Consider the following 20,374-nt stretch of genomic DNA (forward strand, 5'->3'; position numbering starts at 1 on the left):
AAATCATTGTTTTGTATACTTATATATTTCATAGTTAAGGTTCAGTATAAGATTTCATTTGTAAAAGGAGTTCTGCTGCTTCTCCCACCTCCCAACCGTCAAATAATTAAATTGCTCAAATATAACTGGTAATGTAGTGATACTGGAAGCCACAGGATGTCCTCATAGTAAGGTCTTTGACAGGTCCTTTAATTTTGGGCAGTTTAGTTAACTTCCTTGTAGCCTAGTTTTCTCTGTAAAATTTAGATAATTCCTACTTGCCTTACAGGTTACTGCATATCTTGAGAGAGGTAATGTGTGTTAAAAACTTTGTAAACCATAAAGTACAACTGTAAATATAAGAAAGAACAAGACAAGCCTATTTATTTTCCCCTTTCCCAGTATACCTTAGTTCTTTATGTGTTGTGGCAATGTATTTCAATACATACTGAGTAATTTCATTAGTCTTCACTTTTCTGTCCTATTTATTTATTGCCTGTAAATGCAAGGTAAGGATATTATGCTTTTAGTTAGAATGATCAACATTTTTTGTTTGCATATTTCTATTTGTATCCTACTCCACCCTCCCCCAAATAGTAATCCAATGTATAGCTTTTGGTTTTTCAAATAATAAAATAAAATTGTCTTTTGGACTCTTCAGCAGATGAGGGAAATTGACACTTAATTCGAAAAGACTAAGAATTAAAGATGATTCTGTTTAATAGAAGTTGGGGCAAACCTAGGATAAAGCAAAGACTTTTTAATTATTCTAATTTAGGAGAAGAGATATGGAAGTTAAAGTCTCTCAGCCTTTTCTCCCTGTCTCTTCATCCCTTTCTTTTTTCCCTTTTGAAGAGATTGGGTTATAACTTACATATGTCTAAACCATCACAGTTTTTAATGTTTTCACATTATCTCAGTTGATTCTCACAAACTCCAAAAATTTAAGTGGCATGACCTCTCTCATACAACTAGTAAGATGGCCATTTAATTCTTAATACTGCCTCTAGAATAAACTAAACTGTATTCGAATTGTCCCCTGCATTATTGAGGTTGCCAGGGATTATCCTCACTTCCAACTTCAGTCTCTGTGGAATGCCTGTAGATACTTAAAACTCTCCAGGTAATCTTGGTTGGAAGTATGAATTTTAGCCACTCTTTGACATATTATTGCAGATCAACTGAAGGGAAAGGAGAGGAGTTAGCTGCCTATTTTTATGTAACAGTTGTTTGATTAATTCCTTAATAAGATAAAGCAGCAATTATCAAATATGATCTTTAGACCCTGGGGGTGTTCAGGACCCTTTCGGAACTCCAGGGGGGTCAAAACTATTTTTGTAATCATACTAAGACTTTATTGCCTTTTTTCACTGTGCAAAAGCACTGGAGGTAAAACTGTGCTGGCTCCTTAGTATAAATCAAGGAGTGACACCAAACAGTAAACACTGTCTTCTTCACTGTCATATACTCATAGTGGGAAAAAAATGCCAGTATTTAAGAGAGTCCTTGAAAAGGCAGTAAAAATTTAAATTTTGTTAAATCTTAACCTTTGAGTTTCCATCTTTTCAATATCCTGTGTGACAAAATGAGAAGTGCATAAAGCACTTCTGCATAGCAAACTGGTTGTCTCTAGGGAAAGAACTTGTGCAGTTATTTTAGTTGCAAGCTAAACTAGCCACTTTTTAAATGTAACCCCATTTTTATTTAAAAGAACACCTGTCAGACAAACTTTGGTTTTTCACATGTGGATATCTGATAAAAATTTTCTTAAAAATGAGTAATATGATCCTAAAAATTCAAGGAAAAAAACTGGCAATATTTATTGCCAGTAAAATTTAAACTTTCAAGGAAATAATGGAATTTTGGAAAATGTATATCTGCCATCATTAGCTTGAAAGCTTCCCAATTCTTCAAGGTTGTCCTCTTAAGTGATATAATCGATGTGATATTTTTTATGTTGTGTAACAAAATGTGTCAGCATGGGGAATATCTGCATAATTCAATGAACCAATATCTTCAAAATGACCAGTGCATAAAGACATTGCTACTGAGGACCTTTCTTTCCTTTTCACCTAAGAACCAACCAGTTAGAGCACAATGGACATAATCTTTGCTGTCTGACCATTATTTTTATCACTGATAATGTTGTCTGTTTTCCTTGAATTTTCAGGATCGCTTTATTCAGTTTTGAGAAAATGCTTATCAGAATCATACAAGGGTAAAAGATCCATTCAAAGTATAAGATAGACAAATGGATTTTAATATAGAGGATAGAAAGTTAAGTTTACTGATAGACTTTCAGGTTCCACATTGCGCCTCACCTTTAAAAAGCTCTACTTGTCAAGTTTTGGTGTGGTATCAAAAGAAGAATATTCACAATTATCTTTTTCGTTTTCCAGCTATATATCTGTGTAAGGCCATGTTTTCCTTACGTACTTCAATCAAAGCAAGAGATTGAATGCAGAAGCAGATATGAAATTCAGTTGTCTTATGTTAAACATTAAAGAGATTTGCAAAAACATAAATGTTATTCTCACTGTTTTTGTTCTGGAAGATTAAATTATTTTTATGAAAACATGACTTATGTTAACATGTAATAGATTTATTTTAAATGAATTAATAAACATTTAGAATGTTCTCAATTTTAATTTCTAATACAGTAAATGTTGGAAGTTATATCCTACACATAAACAAAAGCTCTTTGGGGTCTTCAATAATTTCTAAGAGTGAAGGTTTTTCAAGACAAAAATATTTGAGAACTGTTGAGCCATATTTCCTTGCAGTAGTGTGTAGTACATATAAAGGTAATTCTCAGGAGTGTCTGTGGGGAAAATTAAAGGTTAATTTCACTGACAGAAAAATGTGGTTAAGACTAACCCAGTCACCTCTATTCTGTGGGGGGATCATGTAGATACTGCCTAGCATCTTTTCAATGACATCCTAGAAGCTTCTCTGCTTACCATAGTAAGATTTAGGCTAACTAGAAATGATCTTCATCTAATTTTTGTGAGCATATCTTTACCTGATAGAAACCAGGGAGGAAAAAATACAAACCTCTTTAGCTCTAAAGGAATATTCTCCTTAGTACTATGTAATGGTAAAGAATAGTCAGATCCAAAGATTATGTCCATTGTGCTCTAATTGGTTGGTTCTTGGCTGAAAAGGAAAGAAAGGCCTTGAGTAGCAAGGTTAGCCTTTTTATTTTTCTTGAAAGCTGAGAAGTGTGGGAGAAGCAACAGAAGAAGAAGGGACAGGAAAGAATCAGAAGAAAGAGAAGTATCTATGTAGACTACTGATAAGAAGCATTGTTACAATAAAGAAAAACCACCTCTGTAGGCAGGAGATAGAGGACAGCCGTGAATGTGGGAGTCCCTAATATTGCAATCCTCAGAGGTATAGGGCATTTTCCACTTTGTGTGTGTGTAGGTGTGTGTGTGTGTGTGTGTGTGTGTGTGTGTTGCGGGGTGAGGGGTTACACTGTACACTGCCATGGCAGCCAGCAATTCAGTGTGGTTTTGAAGACAGAGGCATAAGGATCTATTTACTCTATCTGATTAGATCTGGTTAGACCTGCAAATGACTACCAACCAGTATCTAAACTGTCCCTTAGACGTCACTGGTGGGAATGGGGATGGTGGGAGGAGGTGGAATTCACTATATACAGTAAATACATTGCCAAGCTAAAACGTTTATTCATGTGTCTCATAAGTCACCTTAAACCTATAAGTAGATGTGGTATAAACTATTTAAAAATATGTATATATCCTATATCATCTAAACAGTTAACATGTAGAATTCCTATTTGCCTTTCAAAAATTTTCTTCAAAACTGTGACATCTTCAAAAAAACCTTTCCTAATCTTCAAACTCTTTTCCTTTTCCCTCTATTCCCAGGACTGCCATGCTATCCAAGTATACTGCATTTATTGCACTTAGTATAATACATTGAATTAGAATTAATAATTTATGTCTTTCCCCTACCATGTTGCCTCTTATTTGGAATCTGGTTAATGGAAATTTTATTTTTAGCAAAATGGGATTTTGATTTAAAGATGTGTTTCACTTAGAAAGATTGGCAGTGTCTTTATATTAGATACAATATAATCTAATAAAATAAAAACTTCTCATTTTCCAAAATATGTCTGTTTGTTTGCTATATCTGTTCTTTACAGCCATATTTTGTTCTCCTTACCTAAAAGGAACACTTTCAGAAGTTCAACAGCAAGGATTATTTTATCTTTGTGACCATGGGAATGTTTCAATTAAATATTGTACGACTTTTTGGAGAGAATTCTATTGGGAGGAAGTATGTTAGCCAACGAAGAGGGTCAGGACACTGGCCTTAGCTGTTGGTCCTTCTCAGAATTATAAAATGGCCATTGCTTTGATATGGACACATGCTCCACCTCCTGGAATCTGCTAGTGTTCTATAAAGGATGGCTGTTTCAGAGTAGTTTAAAGGCATATTTTCAAACCTGCAAGATTCTCTATAGGCCATCTCCTAAGGTTCATTTCCCCATAGAATTCTGGCTAAGCCATTCCTTCTTCCACCTCCCCGCAGCTCTTTTTCTTTGGAAGTCTCCCAAGCCAGCTGTGATATCCTTGGCCAGCAGGCACTCCCTTGGTAACTGTGAACCAGAGAATTGATCGTAGGCCTGGACTACCCCTTAGCTAGCTAGCCTTTACTTTTTTAGATCCACCCACAAATGAGTCATTCATTGGTCTATGGGCCAGGATATTGACTACCTCCTGAGGGACACATGAATATTACAGGATATTCACTGAAGTATTGAAATGCCTTGCATTTTGCTGCTCAAATCTAATAAGGAATGACAGGCATTTAGCCTTAAGTTTCATAAAGAATGTATTGAACATACCATATATGAATAAGGATAACCAAGTATAAAAATGGCTGATTTATTGCACCAAAGATTTCTCAAGTATAAAAATATATATATTTGAATAAGACTTATTTGCCCTACTAATTAATAGCTACTTGTAATGGAAGTGTACATTCTCATTTTTAGATACATGTTTTATTTTTATGTCTTTATTGCAAAGATGGAACTAGCCACTTGAAGAAATGAAATCTGTCTTTCCAAATATGCATATATGTCAGATTTATCTCATGGGTAACTAAAGCTAGCTTTTTGTGAAAGATTATTATAATTATCTGAGACTATAACTCTTAGTTTTGAAATGCATTTTATAATATCAATAACAATGGTAGCTTCTATTGAATACTGCCTATGTGCCACACATAGACTTTGCTAAGTATTTAAGCTCTACATATATATCATATTTAATCATCATGATGAACCTATGAAGAATTATTACATTTTATGGATGAAGAAACTAGGGCTCAGGGAGCTTTAGTTACTTGCTTAGGTCATAGTACTAATAAGTGGCAGACTCAGGATTTGAAATCAGGTTTAACTTCAAAGCCTGGCTCATTTTATGGGTATAAACATTGTGTTACCTTACATCCTACATGTTTTTCTTTATGGAAAAGACTCTTACCAAATGTAAAATGAATGAAACTTAATAGGACCTGATTATTTGAGAGATTAATAGGAGTGGTTTCAAATTCAGATATTTTATACTATTTTTTTATATTAGAAATGCAAAATTTTTTACTTGTAATACAAAATCAATTGAAAACAAACTGAAGTTTTCATTGAACAGTTTTGACCTATTGAGCTAGCTTAACTAGCTCTTTTATCTGTGTAAATCTGTTGCTAATTATATGGCCATTCTTTTGTAATCCCAGAATGTATTTTTCCTAATTCCTCAGCAAATTTTGACTTCATCCTTTTGCCAACCATCATGAACATTCTTTTGATTTTTTTTCTTCGATCATTTAAAAACATGAAACCCATTCTTAGCTCCCAGGCAGTACAAGAAATGGCAGTGGGCTGGATTTGGCCAGCAGTCTGGAGTCTGCCAGCCTCCTGATGTAGCAGAAAATACAATGAATTTGGCATCAGAGGCTTTGGTTAGATGATTTTTCTGAATTCTGATTTGCTCATTATTAAAATACAGATAGTAATAGTACCTATTAAAAAACATTTCTATGTCATTCTAACTCATTGGTGTACAAAATTAATCAGAGCTGATTGTAATAAACTGCTATTTAGAAGGACCTGGATGGATACCATATAATTTGGGTGGATCCAAAGTAAAACTTTAAAATTTAATCTGAATATACTTGAAAGCACATTTGTCCAGTCATTTAGCACTATAAACAGAGTGCTTTTTACTTCTTGAAATTGTCACACCTTGTTTGATTTCAGTAGGAGTGCCATTACGTATTACAGAACCTTAGATTTTAATTAAAGTTACACTTTGACAGTTTTCCGAAACATAATTTATATGAATAGTTTGGATTGATATGTCATCGTGCAAAATTAATCACTCAAGAATTTGAATGTATTTTGTGCATGTCAGAGTCTCCATTGTTGGGATTTCAGAGCTCTGTCTTTGATGTCTCTAGTGAAGAGCATATATGGTAGTTCTGTAGATACTCTTTGTCCCTACAGATAGGCAGTGCAACAGGCATAGTCGTTTTTCTGTAGTAAATAATTTTAAAGTGTTGAACTCATTGTCTTGTTCCATTAAAGGCCTAATTCCCTAACTACCTTCCTCAACCAGCATTAACATAGTGTCACTCAAGAAATGTGTCATATAATAAGTGAAATAAACACATACTGCAGAGCTGTCCCAGGTAGGACATACCCAAATGCAGATACATGAACGCTGGTGCTGGGGAGTGTGCATGAGGGGTGGGTAATTCAGTGGTAACAAACACTTCCTCTGCTGAGTAGAAGTGGTGGCTGTCAATTGGAAAAAGAAAAATTATTCAAAATACATTTTATGGAGATGAGCTTTGAAAATTTCACAGTGAGCATTTAATCAGTGGATATAATAATGGCACCATTTATCCGGGTTGCACATTAGTAAAGCATCCGTATATGATGATGTTTCCCATGGTTGAGATCTAATGATACCCAGAGCAATGACACAACCAGTGCAATGTGCAAGATTCAAACCCTATTCAGTCAACCAGATTTTTCATTGAAATGAAGATGGACACTGTGCATTTTAATGTGTGCTTCAAATTAGATCTGGTAGGGAGTTCTTTGGACCAACTGTTGTTATGATTGCCTATTGTGATTGTATGTGGGAGATTTAAACATACATAGCCTAGGGATTGATATGGACAATCATTCTTGTTCTCTTTTATGAAGTAATTACTAATCTGATGCACTTGGTTTTAAAAAACAAATTCCCACGACATATAAGCAGCCATTAATGGAAAATATTTTACTTTGCATTGATGTTAAACTTGTAAATGTAAGTACACGACATCTATGTAGTTTTTTTTTTTTTTTGCATCCTTTACTATGGTCTTTATTAAAGCTACTGAAGAGAACATATAAGTCATAATGGCAAATGGAAAGAATTGATAATAAGTATCTTTATGATAACTCCATTTAACTTAAGATATTTATAGAAACAATTGGATTTTTAAAAATACTGAGTAGAAATTAACTTATGAGTCTGCCATCAATGTGCTACAGTGTTGCCTCTCTTATTTTAGAGTGTCACTAAAATTTAACCTATGTGGCAGTGTGTGTTTATTAATTTTAGCTTTTAATAAAACACTGTGTTACCATTCATGAGAGGTATTCTGATGTCATAAAAATGAAGTAATTTGTCCTCTAGAACACCTAACTCGTTCATCACTTTTTCAGTGACAGGTAAGCATTTCATGGCCATAAAAGAGGAGTGCATTGTTATTATAAAAGGCCATTTCCTTTTATTCTATCTTTATAATCATTTTAATGCATTTTAGTGTTTATGGATAATTAACTATTTGACAGGACTGTAGAGCACTTGAACACTAAAATATAATGTGCTATCAGTTGTAAATCAATTCAAGATAAAGGATTTCTAAAATGAAAATACAAGTCAGTTGGAAAGCTAGATTAGATTCACAGAAGCTTGATACAGACCCTTTCTGGAACATATGTAATGCATAATTGCTTTACAGATATTTCTAAGAAAAATTTACATTCAAATACTAAGTTCCTCTTCACAGTATTATAATACATACTTGCTTTTCAATGCCAGTTGAATTCACAGGGGACACAAGCCATTTACTGCTGGTCAGGGGTTTATTTTCCTGAATGTCATTGTAACTCACAGTTGCCATCCAACCACTGGATAGCAATTTTTAGGAGTTAACTTGGTCTTGATTGAATTAATATCCTTTCCAAATTGCTATGATTGACTCCCCCAGAGACTGGAGCTATTGTGTTATTTAAAATGGTTCATTTTGGGAAAGACTGAAGTAATTTATTAACAGGGGATAACAATTCTATAGGCTAATAAGTTTGTTTAAGGTGTAGGACAATGATTCTTGAAGAGAGGTCCTGGAACCAGCAGCATCAGCTTCACTGGGGAGTTTGTTAGAAATACAAATTTGGGGGCCCCACCCCAGACCTGCTGAAATCAGAAATTCTGGAGGTGGGGCCCATCTGTCTGTATTTTAACCAACCCTCCAGGTGACCCTGATGTACTGTAAGAATTGAAAACCACTGATCTGGGATTATTAACCAAATGCTTCCACAAATCAGAATTGTGTGTGTCCATTTGATTTTCAGTATGCACTATGAATTGTTTGAGAAATGGTAAAAAGAGGAAATTGTTTCAAATTAAATCAATACTAAATCCCTACTTCTTATAGATATTAATGACAGTACCAGCTCTAGGTCAGGAAGATTCAAAATTCCTTTTGTCTGTCTTTAAAATATAGTTAGATTTGAGACCTTCAGGTACAATATGCTCTAACCTTAAGAAAAATATGTCTTATTTTATTGTTCTTAGATTCTGAACTTTAGCTTAAGGAGAAAAAGAGAGTTGGGTTTTGGAAGCTTGTTGACTGAAATCAAGTGAAAATATCTCTTGGAATTGCTTGTTTACATAAAAGTAAGTGTTTTGGCACTAACATTGGTAGATTCTGATGGGTCTCTCCATCTTAGATTATTTTTACTTCAAGGAAGATTGATGTTGTAGGCTTTTATGGAGAAAAAAATTATCTTGGACTTTTTTGTTTCTATTTTTCCATGTTTTTAAAGATTTATTTTTCAGTTGTAGTTGACATATATTATTAGTTTCAGATGTACAACATAGTGATTAGCATTTATATATTTTAAGAAGTAATCAGAGTAAGTCTAGTACCCATCTGACACTAAACATAGTTATTGCAATGTTATTGACTCTGTCCCCTCTGCTGTTCTTTACATCCCTGTGGCTATTTATATAACTGGAATTTGTACTTCCTAAGAACATTTTTTTCCCCTTAAACAGGAGAAATAATCATGTTTGTCCTAAAGATAGATTTAGGATTGATAACATTGGTTTTTAAAATTGTTTGAAGTCTCTTAGACAAGATTAAATATGCATGTAAATTATGGATATTCTTTTTCACCTGTAAACTGGTAGCTTACTCTTCAGTTACAAATGGGGTGTCAGAGAGGCACATCAGGAAGCCTAAAAATAAAAACAAAACAAACATAAGGAATGTATATTATACATGGGCCTTAGATAAATCAGAAGTATAAAAGATTGCTCTTTGAAAAGGAGAGGTTTCAGTTAGTTGGAGTTTTAGCTAGGATAGTGAATACAAGTAATTTTATTTTGATATTTGGTTGCATCTAATTTTGAGGTAATGGGAGTTTCCCTTATATTATCTCTTGTTTAATGCTAAAATTTAACCTCGGTTGATCTTAACTCAGGAAAGATAATGGACTGTATTAAATTATTACCCCTCCACCCCCACCCCACTCCCCAAATCCCTTATGTGTCAGCTGCCCCAGAAGCTTATGTAGTTTCTTAATTCTAAACCATGGAGAGGGATGTTTTTCTATTGACCACTTTTCTATCCCTCTTCTGTGAGGAAAGGACTAATATAGTACCTTAAATAGAACTGTCTCCATGGCAATGGGCAGTCAGCTTTTGACTCTGAGACTCATAAAAAAGGAAATTTAAAAAAGCATTTTCATGGTTTAAAATAGCAGTATGGCAAATGTAAGGTTTGAGAATATTTCCTGTCAGTTATTGCATGACTGATTAAGCTAGCATAATAAAGTTTTTGTTTTTTTTACATAACACTTTTCATCTGAGTATTTCAAAAGGCTATACAATTCCTTCCCTTAATTAATGAGTGTTAATTATTATCTTCAGACTAATAGAAAACTTGAGAAGTTCAAGTTTAGGTTTGGGGTCCATGCCTGAGAATAAAAGGTTGCCTAGGTCTGGTTGTAATTTTATTCTCATAAAGATTAAAACTCCTGACAAAATGATGGGTCATTCTTGATTATATTTAAGCAGAATTATCTCTGGAACACTGGAAGCAATGACAAGATTAAAAATAAAAGCTTAACAATTTATGCCATTTTTTTCTAACTGGTTCCTACAATTTGGGGTCGACGGATCACTTAAAAGATTCTGCTGGCAACCTGCCTCCCTTGCTCCCTCGTTCATTCACACCCACTTAAGAGGCAAAGCCCTTGGCTTTCTTACTCCTGGGCCACCAAGCCTTCTGTAAAGGTCAGTGCCAGTGCTGTATATTGGGAGCTAAAAAATAAGAACACATTATCCTTTGTAATCTTCTTTTGTCCTTTTCTACATTTATTTCCTCCTTGATTAAGCCTTATCTCAGTATAGGGTTAATTTCCAGTTGAATCAGCTCTCACCTTTAAAGTATCATCAGTAAATGCTTCATACTCTGAGGTTACTGTTAACAAAGGAATTGGTGAAACAAATGATGTGACATAAATACACTGGACTACTGGATAATGCTTAGGATGTAGATCTATGTATTGAAGGGAATAGATGTCCATAATAGGTTTGAGTGGAAAAGGCTTTTCTTCCTAAAGGATAGGAAGTTTTTCATTTTAATTTTTAAAAAGGTAAAAAGATACATGCAAAAGGATGGACTCCAAAATTAATAGTATTAACTTCTGAGTGGTGGGATTACTGGAAATTATTTTACCATCTACTTTTCTTCATTGTCTTTTGTTTGTTTTAACAATAAAAATGTTTTATAAAAATTTAAGAGCTATTACTGTTTAGAAATAATAAAGTGAAGCAAATAATTTAAGCGAAGGATAGTGCAGAGAACAAATCCAAATGAAATGGTAAATTAAATGAGATGGTAAATTAAAGACACATTGAGATAAAAACAAAAGCTCATAGATTTCATAGCTAGCTATAGAAACTGTAGGTCAACTGTCAAGAGAGTAATAACATCTGTGTAGGTGGCTAATGAAGACTCGGATATAAAGACATAAGATATATACAGTCTGGAAACGAATGAAGATATCATGGCTGTCTCTGTAACATATTCCTCTGTTATTATATCAATCATTCCAGGATTTCTTTTTAGGAACCTGATGGACTTACTAATACTTAGCCAGAAAATTACCTTTCTCTCTTTAATTTTGAATTCAAAAGATAGCTACAATTGTATCGCTCTACTTTTATACTGTCTGGTAGTGAAGACTTGTATAAATTTCAGGAATTTGTCAAATATGTAATTTAGGCATTGTATATTAATCCAGAGATGTTATCGATTAGGACATAAAGATCGAAAAAGATAGTTATATTATGAAATAATTTAATTTTACAGTTAGTTAATATTTACATTCTAGGGTTTTTTGAAGACCAGAAAGGTACACAAAATATGACCTAGGTTTTAGAGACCTGACCGTGTGGTTGGAAAGATATTTTCTAAATAATTATGAAGGGAGGCAAAAATGAAAAACATGTACCTTTTTGGCTTTTTGTAGATGCTTATTATTTATCTTTAACAATTGTGAAGACATGAATAAAATTTCAATCATCTAAAATAAGCTACTGCATGGAAAAGAAGGGTATTTAAATATATACTTGTTTTTATGTTTAAGGCAGCATGGTGTAATCTTGACTTTCTGCATTTTTAATGATTTTTTCAATCTAAATTTTAATTGTTGAAAATATGTATTCATTATAGAGTCGCTATAACAAATTATTTTGTAAATGAGTGTTTCTCAGTTAAGTGGCTTTACTTTACAATTTTGGTTTTTCTTTTAAATTGTCTGGGTCATGAAACATTTTTCTCAGTCTGTTAAGATCTTGCTTCCAGGCATAGCCCCTGTTTGACTCAAACAAATTTTCATAAAAATTCAATAAATAAAATTGTCTGAATCATTTGTTGAGCGAAATATTAAATTAAAGGACTACTGTGAGCCAACTAATAGTTTTCTAAATGCAGTCTGCGCTATAAATCTTTTCTTTAACTTGTTAAATAATGTTTAAACCGTTTACATTGTACTTTATGAACTCAGTATTACATAATTCTAATAATACGTAGCAAATACTTATGTAGTAGGTAATATGCCACTGTTTTAAGAGCTTTACAGGTATTAACTCTTATATAATATTCTCAGTACCTTTTTTAATTGCCTCCTATTCACCCCATTGGTGAGGGAGGGATTCCTAACTTTGGGTCATGGGGATGGATGGCCAAACACGTAACACCCAGCACTGGACAGATGAGATAAACAGTTGATTGGTTACATGTACTCACAGCCCAGGAGGAGAAAACATTGCATGCCACACAGGGCTATGTGGAGGTTGCACTCAGGGGTGAACAATTGCACTCAGGAGTGAACAATTGCACTCAGGAGTGAACAATTGGAGTCTGTGGAAGGGATGCCTTGTAGTATCAAGAGGGCGAGGTACCTGTGGTTCCTGTGGGAAGCTGTGATTGGCTTGTTTGAATAATGCCATGGGCTAGTAGGGAACTGAAACCTGCTACTCAGGAGTAAACAGGAATTGTACTGTCTTTTTGATAAGAAGGGGTGGTTTGGCCAGGAGGCCTTATCCACGTGAGTAGAGTGGGGAAGTGAACTTGCAGTTAAGTCATCTGAGATCCTCCCAATTTTATCAGCTCTCATGGCAGGACATGATATTGAGCCTTAATTTTAGGCTTTATGCCACACTACGTGTGGGGCTGGTACTATTATTATCCCCATTTCACAGATGAAGATATAACGTACACAAGATAACTTGCTTAAAATTATGACCACCGCCTCCCAAACTATTTTCTTACACGTTTGCTTTCCCTCAAGCTAGACAGAAAGTCAGTGTCTTACTCCCATTTCTGTCTCATTAATAGAAATAAACTATCTTAGTGTTTTTATTACTAATTGTCAAGGAGTTTTCATCCAAGTGCCCTCATGATTTTATTTCATTTACTTTTATAAGTCTATAAACTCTAATATAGGTAAATACATTTGCATTTCTTGACTGAGAGTTGCAGGACGTAGTCATTATCAAGAGAGGTGATAGATTCCGTTTTTCTCTTCTAAGAGCCTTTAAAAGCTGAACTAATATTAAGATCATTTGGATTTTATTCTGTCTAGCATGGATGGAATGGTCTACTGGGCTTCCTTTTTAAAGTTTCTACGAGTAACTTAGCTATATTTCTTATAAATATATAAAATACCTTTGGTTAATAAAAATTTTGCTTGCTTTATTACAGCTTTGGACTTTGCAAACTTGATCTGTCATTATGGTTTTAAAAACAATTCATATTCTAGGAAGTAATTGACAATTATCTGAGATATGCTATTTTTTCATTCTAATGATATCAGAACATCTCATTTTTCTTGATAAAATTGGATATTTTTTCCTTTTCAAATAATGCAAATCTAATTATAAACTGCTTAATTAACTTTGTTTTTGCCTTTTTTTTTTTAGTATGGCCAAATCTTAAATATAAGGAAGATAAGAATTTATGTATAGAGTATTACTTACCATAAATTATATGACAATTAAAAACATTTTCCAATGGAGAGGGCAATTTCTTTTTCTTATCTCTGGGAGACCTCCTGGGAGTAAATATAAAAATCTGATGGAGAAAATATTTTACAGTAAACATGGATTATTTTATTATCAGGAATAACACTTATTTTTCAAAAAACATGGTGAAATGAAAAGGATGCAGTGTAGACTGAAAAAAATCAAGTCTGTTATCCCAATATGGTAAATAATATATGTAAAGAAAAAACACTGAAAGGACATATACCAGTAATAATTGAAAAAAAAAAAAAAAAAACAGATTTCCCACAATTTTTTCTCATTCCCATCACCTTGCAAGTGAACTTTGTCAAATTAACTTTTTAAAATAAGAACAATTTAACCTCTATGTATTAAAGTTTTGAGTCTGGTATTTTGAGATAATTTCTTTAGTCTTCCTTTTGTCTTAATAAGAGTTATGCTTAAGTGATATAATGTTAGAATGCAACATGCTGTCAGTTCTGTTATTAACACTTATGAAAATTTGTTTCAGTTGATGTATTGGAATAATTTGAGCCTAATTGTGAATTTTACATTTTCTTATGCATAATTTCATCCACGAGAAATACTAGGTGAATTCAGAAAACTGAACCCAGCTGATTTGAGCTGCCTAGGAATACCCAAACACACACATGTCCCCCAAACATCTACCCTTTACCACAGTTCACCAGTGTGTTACGAGCGCCATCCATCCACATCTGGTGTTACAACTTTCCATCCAATTTCAGATCATCCTCCTTCCACTGCTTCATAACTCACAAGCTGCAGCCCTTTCAACACCCACTTCCACAAGCAACCTTCAGGTCTTTTGCAAGGTAATGTGCTATTTATTATAATATATATGTATTTTTTAACCATTTAACGCGTAAAACTGTGGTATTGTTTTTTATTAGGTTCCTTTTTTTAAATGTAAAACTGATGCAGTTTTTAAAGTGTTATATGTAACCTTAGCCTCATTTCCCCCATAAGCCCTGTGGTTTTATTGCATGATTTTGCCTAGTACAATGATTTTTTTTTAAGGGCACATATGTTGTGTTATAGCAGAATGGCTGTGATTGAAAAGGTTATCTTTTTTTAATTAACAGTGGATTTTAGTTAATTCTTTGTAATAGTGTGATTAATTTAGTAAATGGACTAATTATAGATGTGGTAAATTGGGTACAGAAATTCAGTGTTTTTTATTTTTTAATAATTAGATTATTACAGATCACAGATGTCTTTGATGTGTGTCACCTGTGAGAACACTATAGAACTGTCATAAACCTAGCATCTAAATTCATAATTAAAAGCATTTATTATCATGAAGTTTTAGAAATATATATTCGAGGGGAAATTATGGGGAAAAGGAAATCACAAAAATGTAATAAAATTGTGATCTTCAGTAAATTTGTATTTATGCATGTACATATATACATATATAAGCTTAGAAAAAATATATTGGAAGGATAGAAACCACCGTGTTACCAGTGGGGGTTTTCTGTACGATAAAATTATAAAGAGTTTTTGTTTGCTTATTTATACTTTATTTTCCACCTTTAGTATATGTTACTTTTATAATCAGATAGAAAAAGAGAAACTATAGAGAGAGACTGGGGAGGATCTAGTACTACCAATAATTTAATTCATTTTTTAATGAAGCTCTTTGGAAAACATAATCCAGAATAGAGGGTAATTCATAAATCTTGCCAGAAATTATCTAAAATTTGAAGATATGGCTACTTTTCATTTTGTGTGCACTATATTCTTGACACAGTACTAGGTTTTTTCTTCATATCTTATTTAATCCTCATATTTTATGAAGTTGAGATATCATCCCCACTTTATGAAAGAATAAATTGAGGCTTAAAGAAATTAAATATTTACCTGCTGCTTAGATGCTACACTATTACCCTTTTAATGCATTACTTTTTTCCCTGGGAATATATTTATTTTTGAAACACTTTTATGTTTCATTTGTATTAAGAAAAACACTATTATCTTGTTCTCCAAATTAGAAAAAATACACATTTTCTGGGGGGAAAAAGTTGTCAGCTTTTGTGGAGAAGGACCCCATTGCCTTGTAACATTGTAGAATATGACCATTCAAGACTTACGAATCTGTATGTCATGTTTTGCTACTATTAGAATAAATGTTACTTCCGTCCTTACCAGTGAAATTAAGCTGGGGCCTCTGTCCCATATAGCATCCTTATTTGACACTTTCATGTTTCCTCTAAGAAAACAAATAGTAGCATTAACAAAATACAAAAGAAATTGGCTATCTGAAATGCAGAAGCCTGTTGTTACATCAAAGTATTTAGAAATATTTGCCAACAATTCTGCTGATGAAATAGTCACGTCAGTTCAAACTTATTAAAAATAATTTTATTCACATTATGGGTAACAGTGACAACTTTGGTAAGTTCACTTCTGCTCTTGATCGCAATGTAAAATCACCATTGAATTAGTCTTTAAATCCTCTAAAAACTACCACTGGGCTAGTTTTATTGGTTTGGAAATGTACCTTGTCATGTGAACTTAATCCTTGGGTCTTGTTACCACTCATATAATTTAGCTGAAAGAACTCAGAGTTGTTCCCACTGTAATATACTCATCTTGGAAAAAAAGATAGTTTGAGGTGCAACTAGGGAAACTAAAATTCTTTGCTTTAGAAAGTAAAATTAGGCTTTGAAGAGCTAATGATAAAAACTCAAGGGGAGGATCTACAGCTTCCGCACTTGCCATTGGGATGCTTTCTTTGGGAACCCAGCTGCCATACGTGGAGGAAGCAAAGGCAGCCCACTTGAAGAAGCCAGGCGCCCCAGCCAACAGCCAGCACCAAGTGCCAGCATTTGAGTGACACATCCTAACCTAGCAGCCAACCCCTGCACTCTGATGGTTGTGTCCATGCTCCGCGCACTGATTATCACATGGCTCTTCTTTACGAAGTAGGAAATGTGCTTTGTGGAGATTGCATTCTAGTGAAGAAACAGCTGTATTTGAAGACCTGTTAAGATTATATGAACCCCCTAAAAATAAGTTACGAAAATTAAATCTCACTAATATATATAGGCCTAGTACTCCTTAATGCTGACGCTAATATTCCATAATACATTTTTAATAGAAATATCTGAGAACAAGCCCATACGCTATGTTGTGAGGACTTTGAAAATCATAGACTATAAAGATTTTTAATCTTGTAAAGATTATTTACAAGACTACTCTCATCATTTACATAAAATAGTTTATCATCCCTTGATGTATTTGGGGCAAAAAAGAAAAAAACTGGAGAAAGAAGAAAATTATTAAGCAACATAGATTCTTACAAGAAATTGTGGGTTTTTTAATTTTTTGTTTTAGAATATGGTATGTTTCCTTAACTGGATCATTTATAGAGAACACAGAGTGTAACACATTGAAAATAATCTTAGATACATTCAAAATCTGTTTTTTTTTAATCAGTTTATTAGTAGACTAAAATAGTTATTTAAAAAATAATATTTTTTTAAACTAGTAAAAATAATGAGAAGGTAATTTTAAAGCATTTTGGTCATTTTGCTTCTGAAAACTTTCCACCAGCATTTGGAAACAGCATTTCACATCACCCAGAGAATGTTAATACAAAAAGGCCCTTAGAGATCATCTTCTCATTTTTCAAATGAGAAAATTGATACCCTCATCAAGGTCTCTCAGTGTTTGAGAAGGGAAAAGAATTCAGGTTTTTAGTACCCTTTCCATTATATGACCATGCCTGTAGCCTTCAGTTACATTCAGTCTGTTTATTGTCATTTGAGGTATCTATGTCTAATTTCACCATTTAGTTTGTAAGCTCTGTTACGTAACTTTTATACTTTCTATAGCCTATATCCTACAGGAGTTGTTTAATAATAAAGAATTCAGATGTGAACGTGTATTTTTAACTTAGAATGCCTAGTGCAGAGCTCTGGTTCCCATTTTAATGCTTAAAATTTAGTAATGCTTAGATCTTATGAATGATCTTGTTTATTCTGAGTTAACTAGAAAACTATGGATTTAGTATACTAACATTGAAGCCGAAAGTACAGGCTATCCTTAGTTAAAATAAGTTAGTTAAAATAGAATAATAAAGAATAGATATATGTATGAATAGCATCTATATGCAAGCTAATCTGGAAAATGGGAGGAGCTATCAGGAAAATGACAAATTAAAGAAAGTCTTTGTAATTATTGGAAGAGCATTACTTTCACAGATCTTAACTGTAATGTAATTATAGTTCTTTCTTTCCATCAAAAACTGTGCTCTGAGAATTTTGTTGCCAAAACAAATTAATTCAAAACCTTTAATGTTGTAAAATAGTTGCATTCAGTTTGAATTGTGTGTGTGTGTGTGTGTGTGTGTGTGTGTGTGTGTGTGTAATTTTAGGACTAGCACGAGTCCAGGATGCCAAGAAACGATTTTTAAGGTGGTTATTGTCCAGAAGTATTTAATATCAGTAAATGTGTAATAAGCTCAGTAACATATAGAAATATTATGTGATCAGTCAACATTTATTGAGCACCTGATTTGAATTAAATCGGATGAAACACTTCTTTTATAATCAAATTAGTGAAAGATAAAGACTTAGAAAGATATGACCAAGTGTCATATAAGTAAGTGAGAACCCAGAAGAGGAGACAATTCACTGTGGGTTTGAATGACCCAGTATAGAGAATATAGGAACTGAGTTTGGCCTTAGGGACTGAGTTAGCAACATTGTAATAAATATAAAGTGGCATTTCACATGGAGATTCAAGGGCAAAGGAACAAAGGCACAGAAACATGCAAAGGAGTGTTTGGGAGTCAGCAGATCAGTGTAGCTGAACTAAAGTAAGTGTTCATGTCAAGAACACTTGGAAAGCAAACACTGGAAAGCTGGGTAAGGGCCAGAATGTTGAAAACCTTACCTTCTTGTTTCTACTGTCCTTCCCCCACCCCATAGTTGGAGATAATATGAATACTAAAATGGGGTAGTGGTGGTGGAAATGGAAATATTAAAGTCACTGAAAGAAACATGATCAAGTGGTGAGGTAACCTACTATGAGGTTGTTATTAAATGTTAGAGTGTTAGGCATAATTGGAAGTTTGGGTCTTTAAATGCAGATGAAAATGATGAAACACTTGACTCTTGCTAGCACTTTTATCTCCCTGAAACGTTATATACCTATATTCTATATACCTGCCTTATAAACTTACATCCCTGGAATCAACCTAAATCCAAGCTGCCTCGTTCTCTTGCTTTCTTTCATATCAGTTGGTGTCACCATTATTTATCCATCCAGTCACGCAATTCAGAATTCTGTGAGCCATCGTAGTCTTCTTTCACTGCCTTACAACGTTATATCCAGTCAATCACCAATTCTATTTATTCTATCTCCTAAACAACTCTCAACACAATTTCTGTTCTTAATCCATACTGTTTAGTTAACCCAAACCTTTTTCCTATAAATTGTAGAAGCCTTTGAACAGGTCTTATTTCTTCCAGCCTCCCCATCCCCATTCAGTTTCTAACTGATGTTAGAAATATTTTCTTAAAAGACAGATATAATCCTTTTAATATGTTCTATTTTGTTATATGAAGCCCAAGCCCTTTAGTATGGCATTCATGATATGACTCTTGCCTATGTCTGTAGTCTTACTCCCAGAAAGAGGTTCAGGGAATAATTAAAAACGTTAAGCTATACAAAAGTAGAGAGAATAGTTTAATGAACTTCCAAAACCAACCACCAAATTCAATATTGGCAAGATTGTGCTACTCTTACTTCGTCAATGCTGTGTTGTGGTTATTGCTGAAGTAATTTAAATTAAATCTCAAACTCATTTCCTTTTACCCCAGCATACGTTAGTACAAATTTCTAAATATACAAACATGTTTTTGTATAACTACAACGCCAGTGTCACACCTAGCAAAATTAGCAATAATTGCTTGATATCATCGAATATCCCACCTTAGTCAGTTTCTTGCCACTTGTTTAATGTCTTATAGAGTTGATATTTTCTGATTTGGGTCCACTTTTACATTTGGTAGCTATGTCTTTTAAGTCCCTCCTTTTTTTTTTTTTTTTTTGGTTTGTTGTTACTGTTTTTCATGCCTTACCTGGTTGGGTCAGTTGTCCTATAGAAATATTTCATAATTTGGATATTTTTCTGTGCTTCCTCATGTTGTTATTTAACTTGTTCCTTTAACTCTCTATTTACGGTTAATTTGAAGTTTGGGTTTATGGCTTGATTAGATTTAGGTTCAAGTTATTTTTGGTACATAGACATTTTCTTCATCCTTTTTTAATGGCTATATTGTTGGGTTAGGTTGGGTTCCTAGAAGTGGGATTGTTAGGTCAAAGGGTAAATGTACATGTAATTTTCTAGACATTGTCAAATTCCTATCCATGAGGGTTGCTTAATTTTGCATCTCTACAATTTTTTAGAGTGTTTGTTTCCTATAGTATTGTCAATAAATGTTGCCTAACTTGGATTTTTGCCCATCTTATGTATA

The 20,374-nt window shown here is 33.5% G+C and overlaps 1 protein-coding gene across 2 annotated transcripts in view; it reads left to right on the top strand.

Moving 5' to 3' along the window:
- The window catches only part of SESN3 (sestrin 3), a 63,981-nt gene that overhangs the window by 4,346 nt on the left and 39,261 nt on the right, over nt 1–20,374 (top strand). Inside the window, exon 2 of one of the 2 annotated variants that reach the window (XM_019737543.2) lies at nt 14,615–14,701. The exons of the other annotated variant lie outside the window; for it this stretch is intronic. Within the exon in view, the coding sequence (XP_019593102.2) occupies nt 14,615–14,701 (87 nt within the window). The remainder of the gene's footprint in view (nt 1–14,614; nt 14,702–20,374) is intronic. 2 annotated transcript variants of the gene reach the window in all.

This window comes from Rhinolophus sinicus, linkage group LG06 (genome assembly GCF_036562045.2).
Source record: "Rhinolophus sinicus isolate RSC01 linkage group LG06, ASM3656204v1, whole genome shotgun sequence".
Classification (NCBI taxonomy): domain Eukaryota; kingdom Metazoa; phylum Chordata; class Mammalia; order Chiroptera; family Rhinolophidae; genus Rhinolophus; species Rhinolophus sinicus.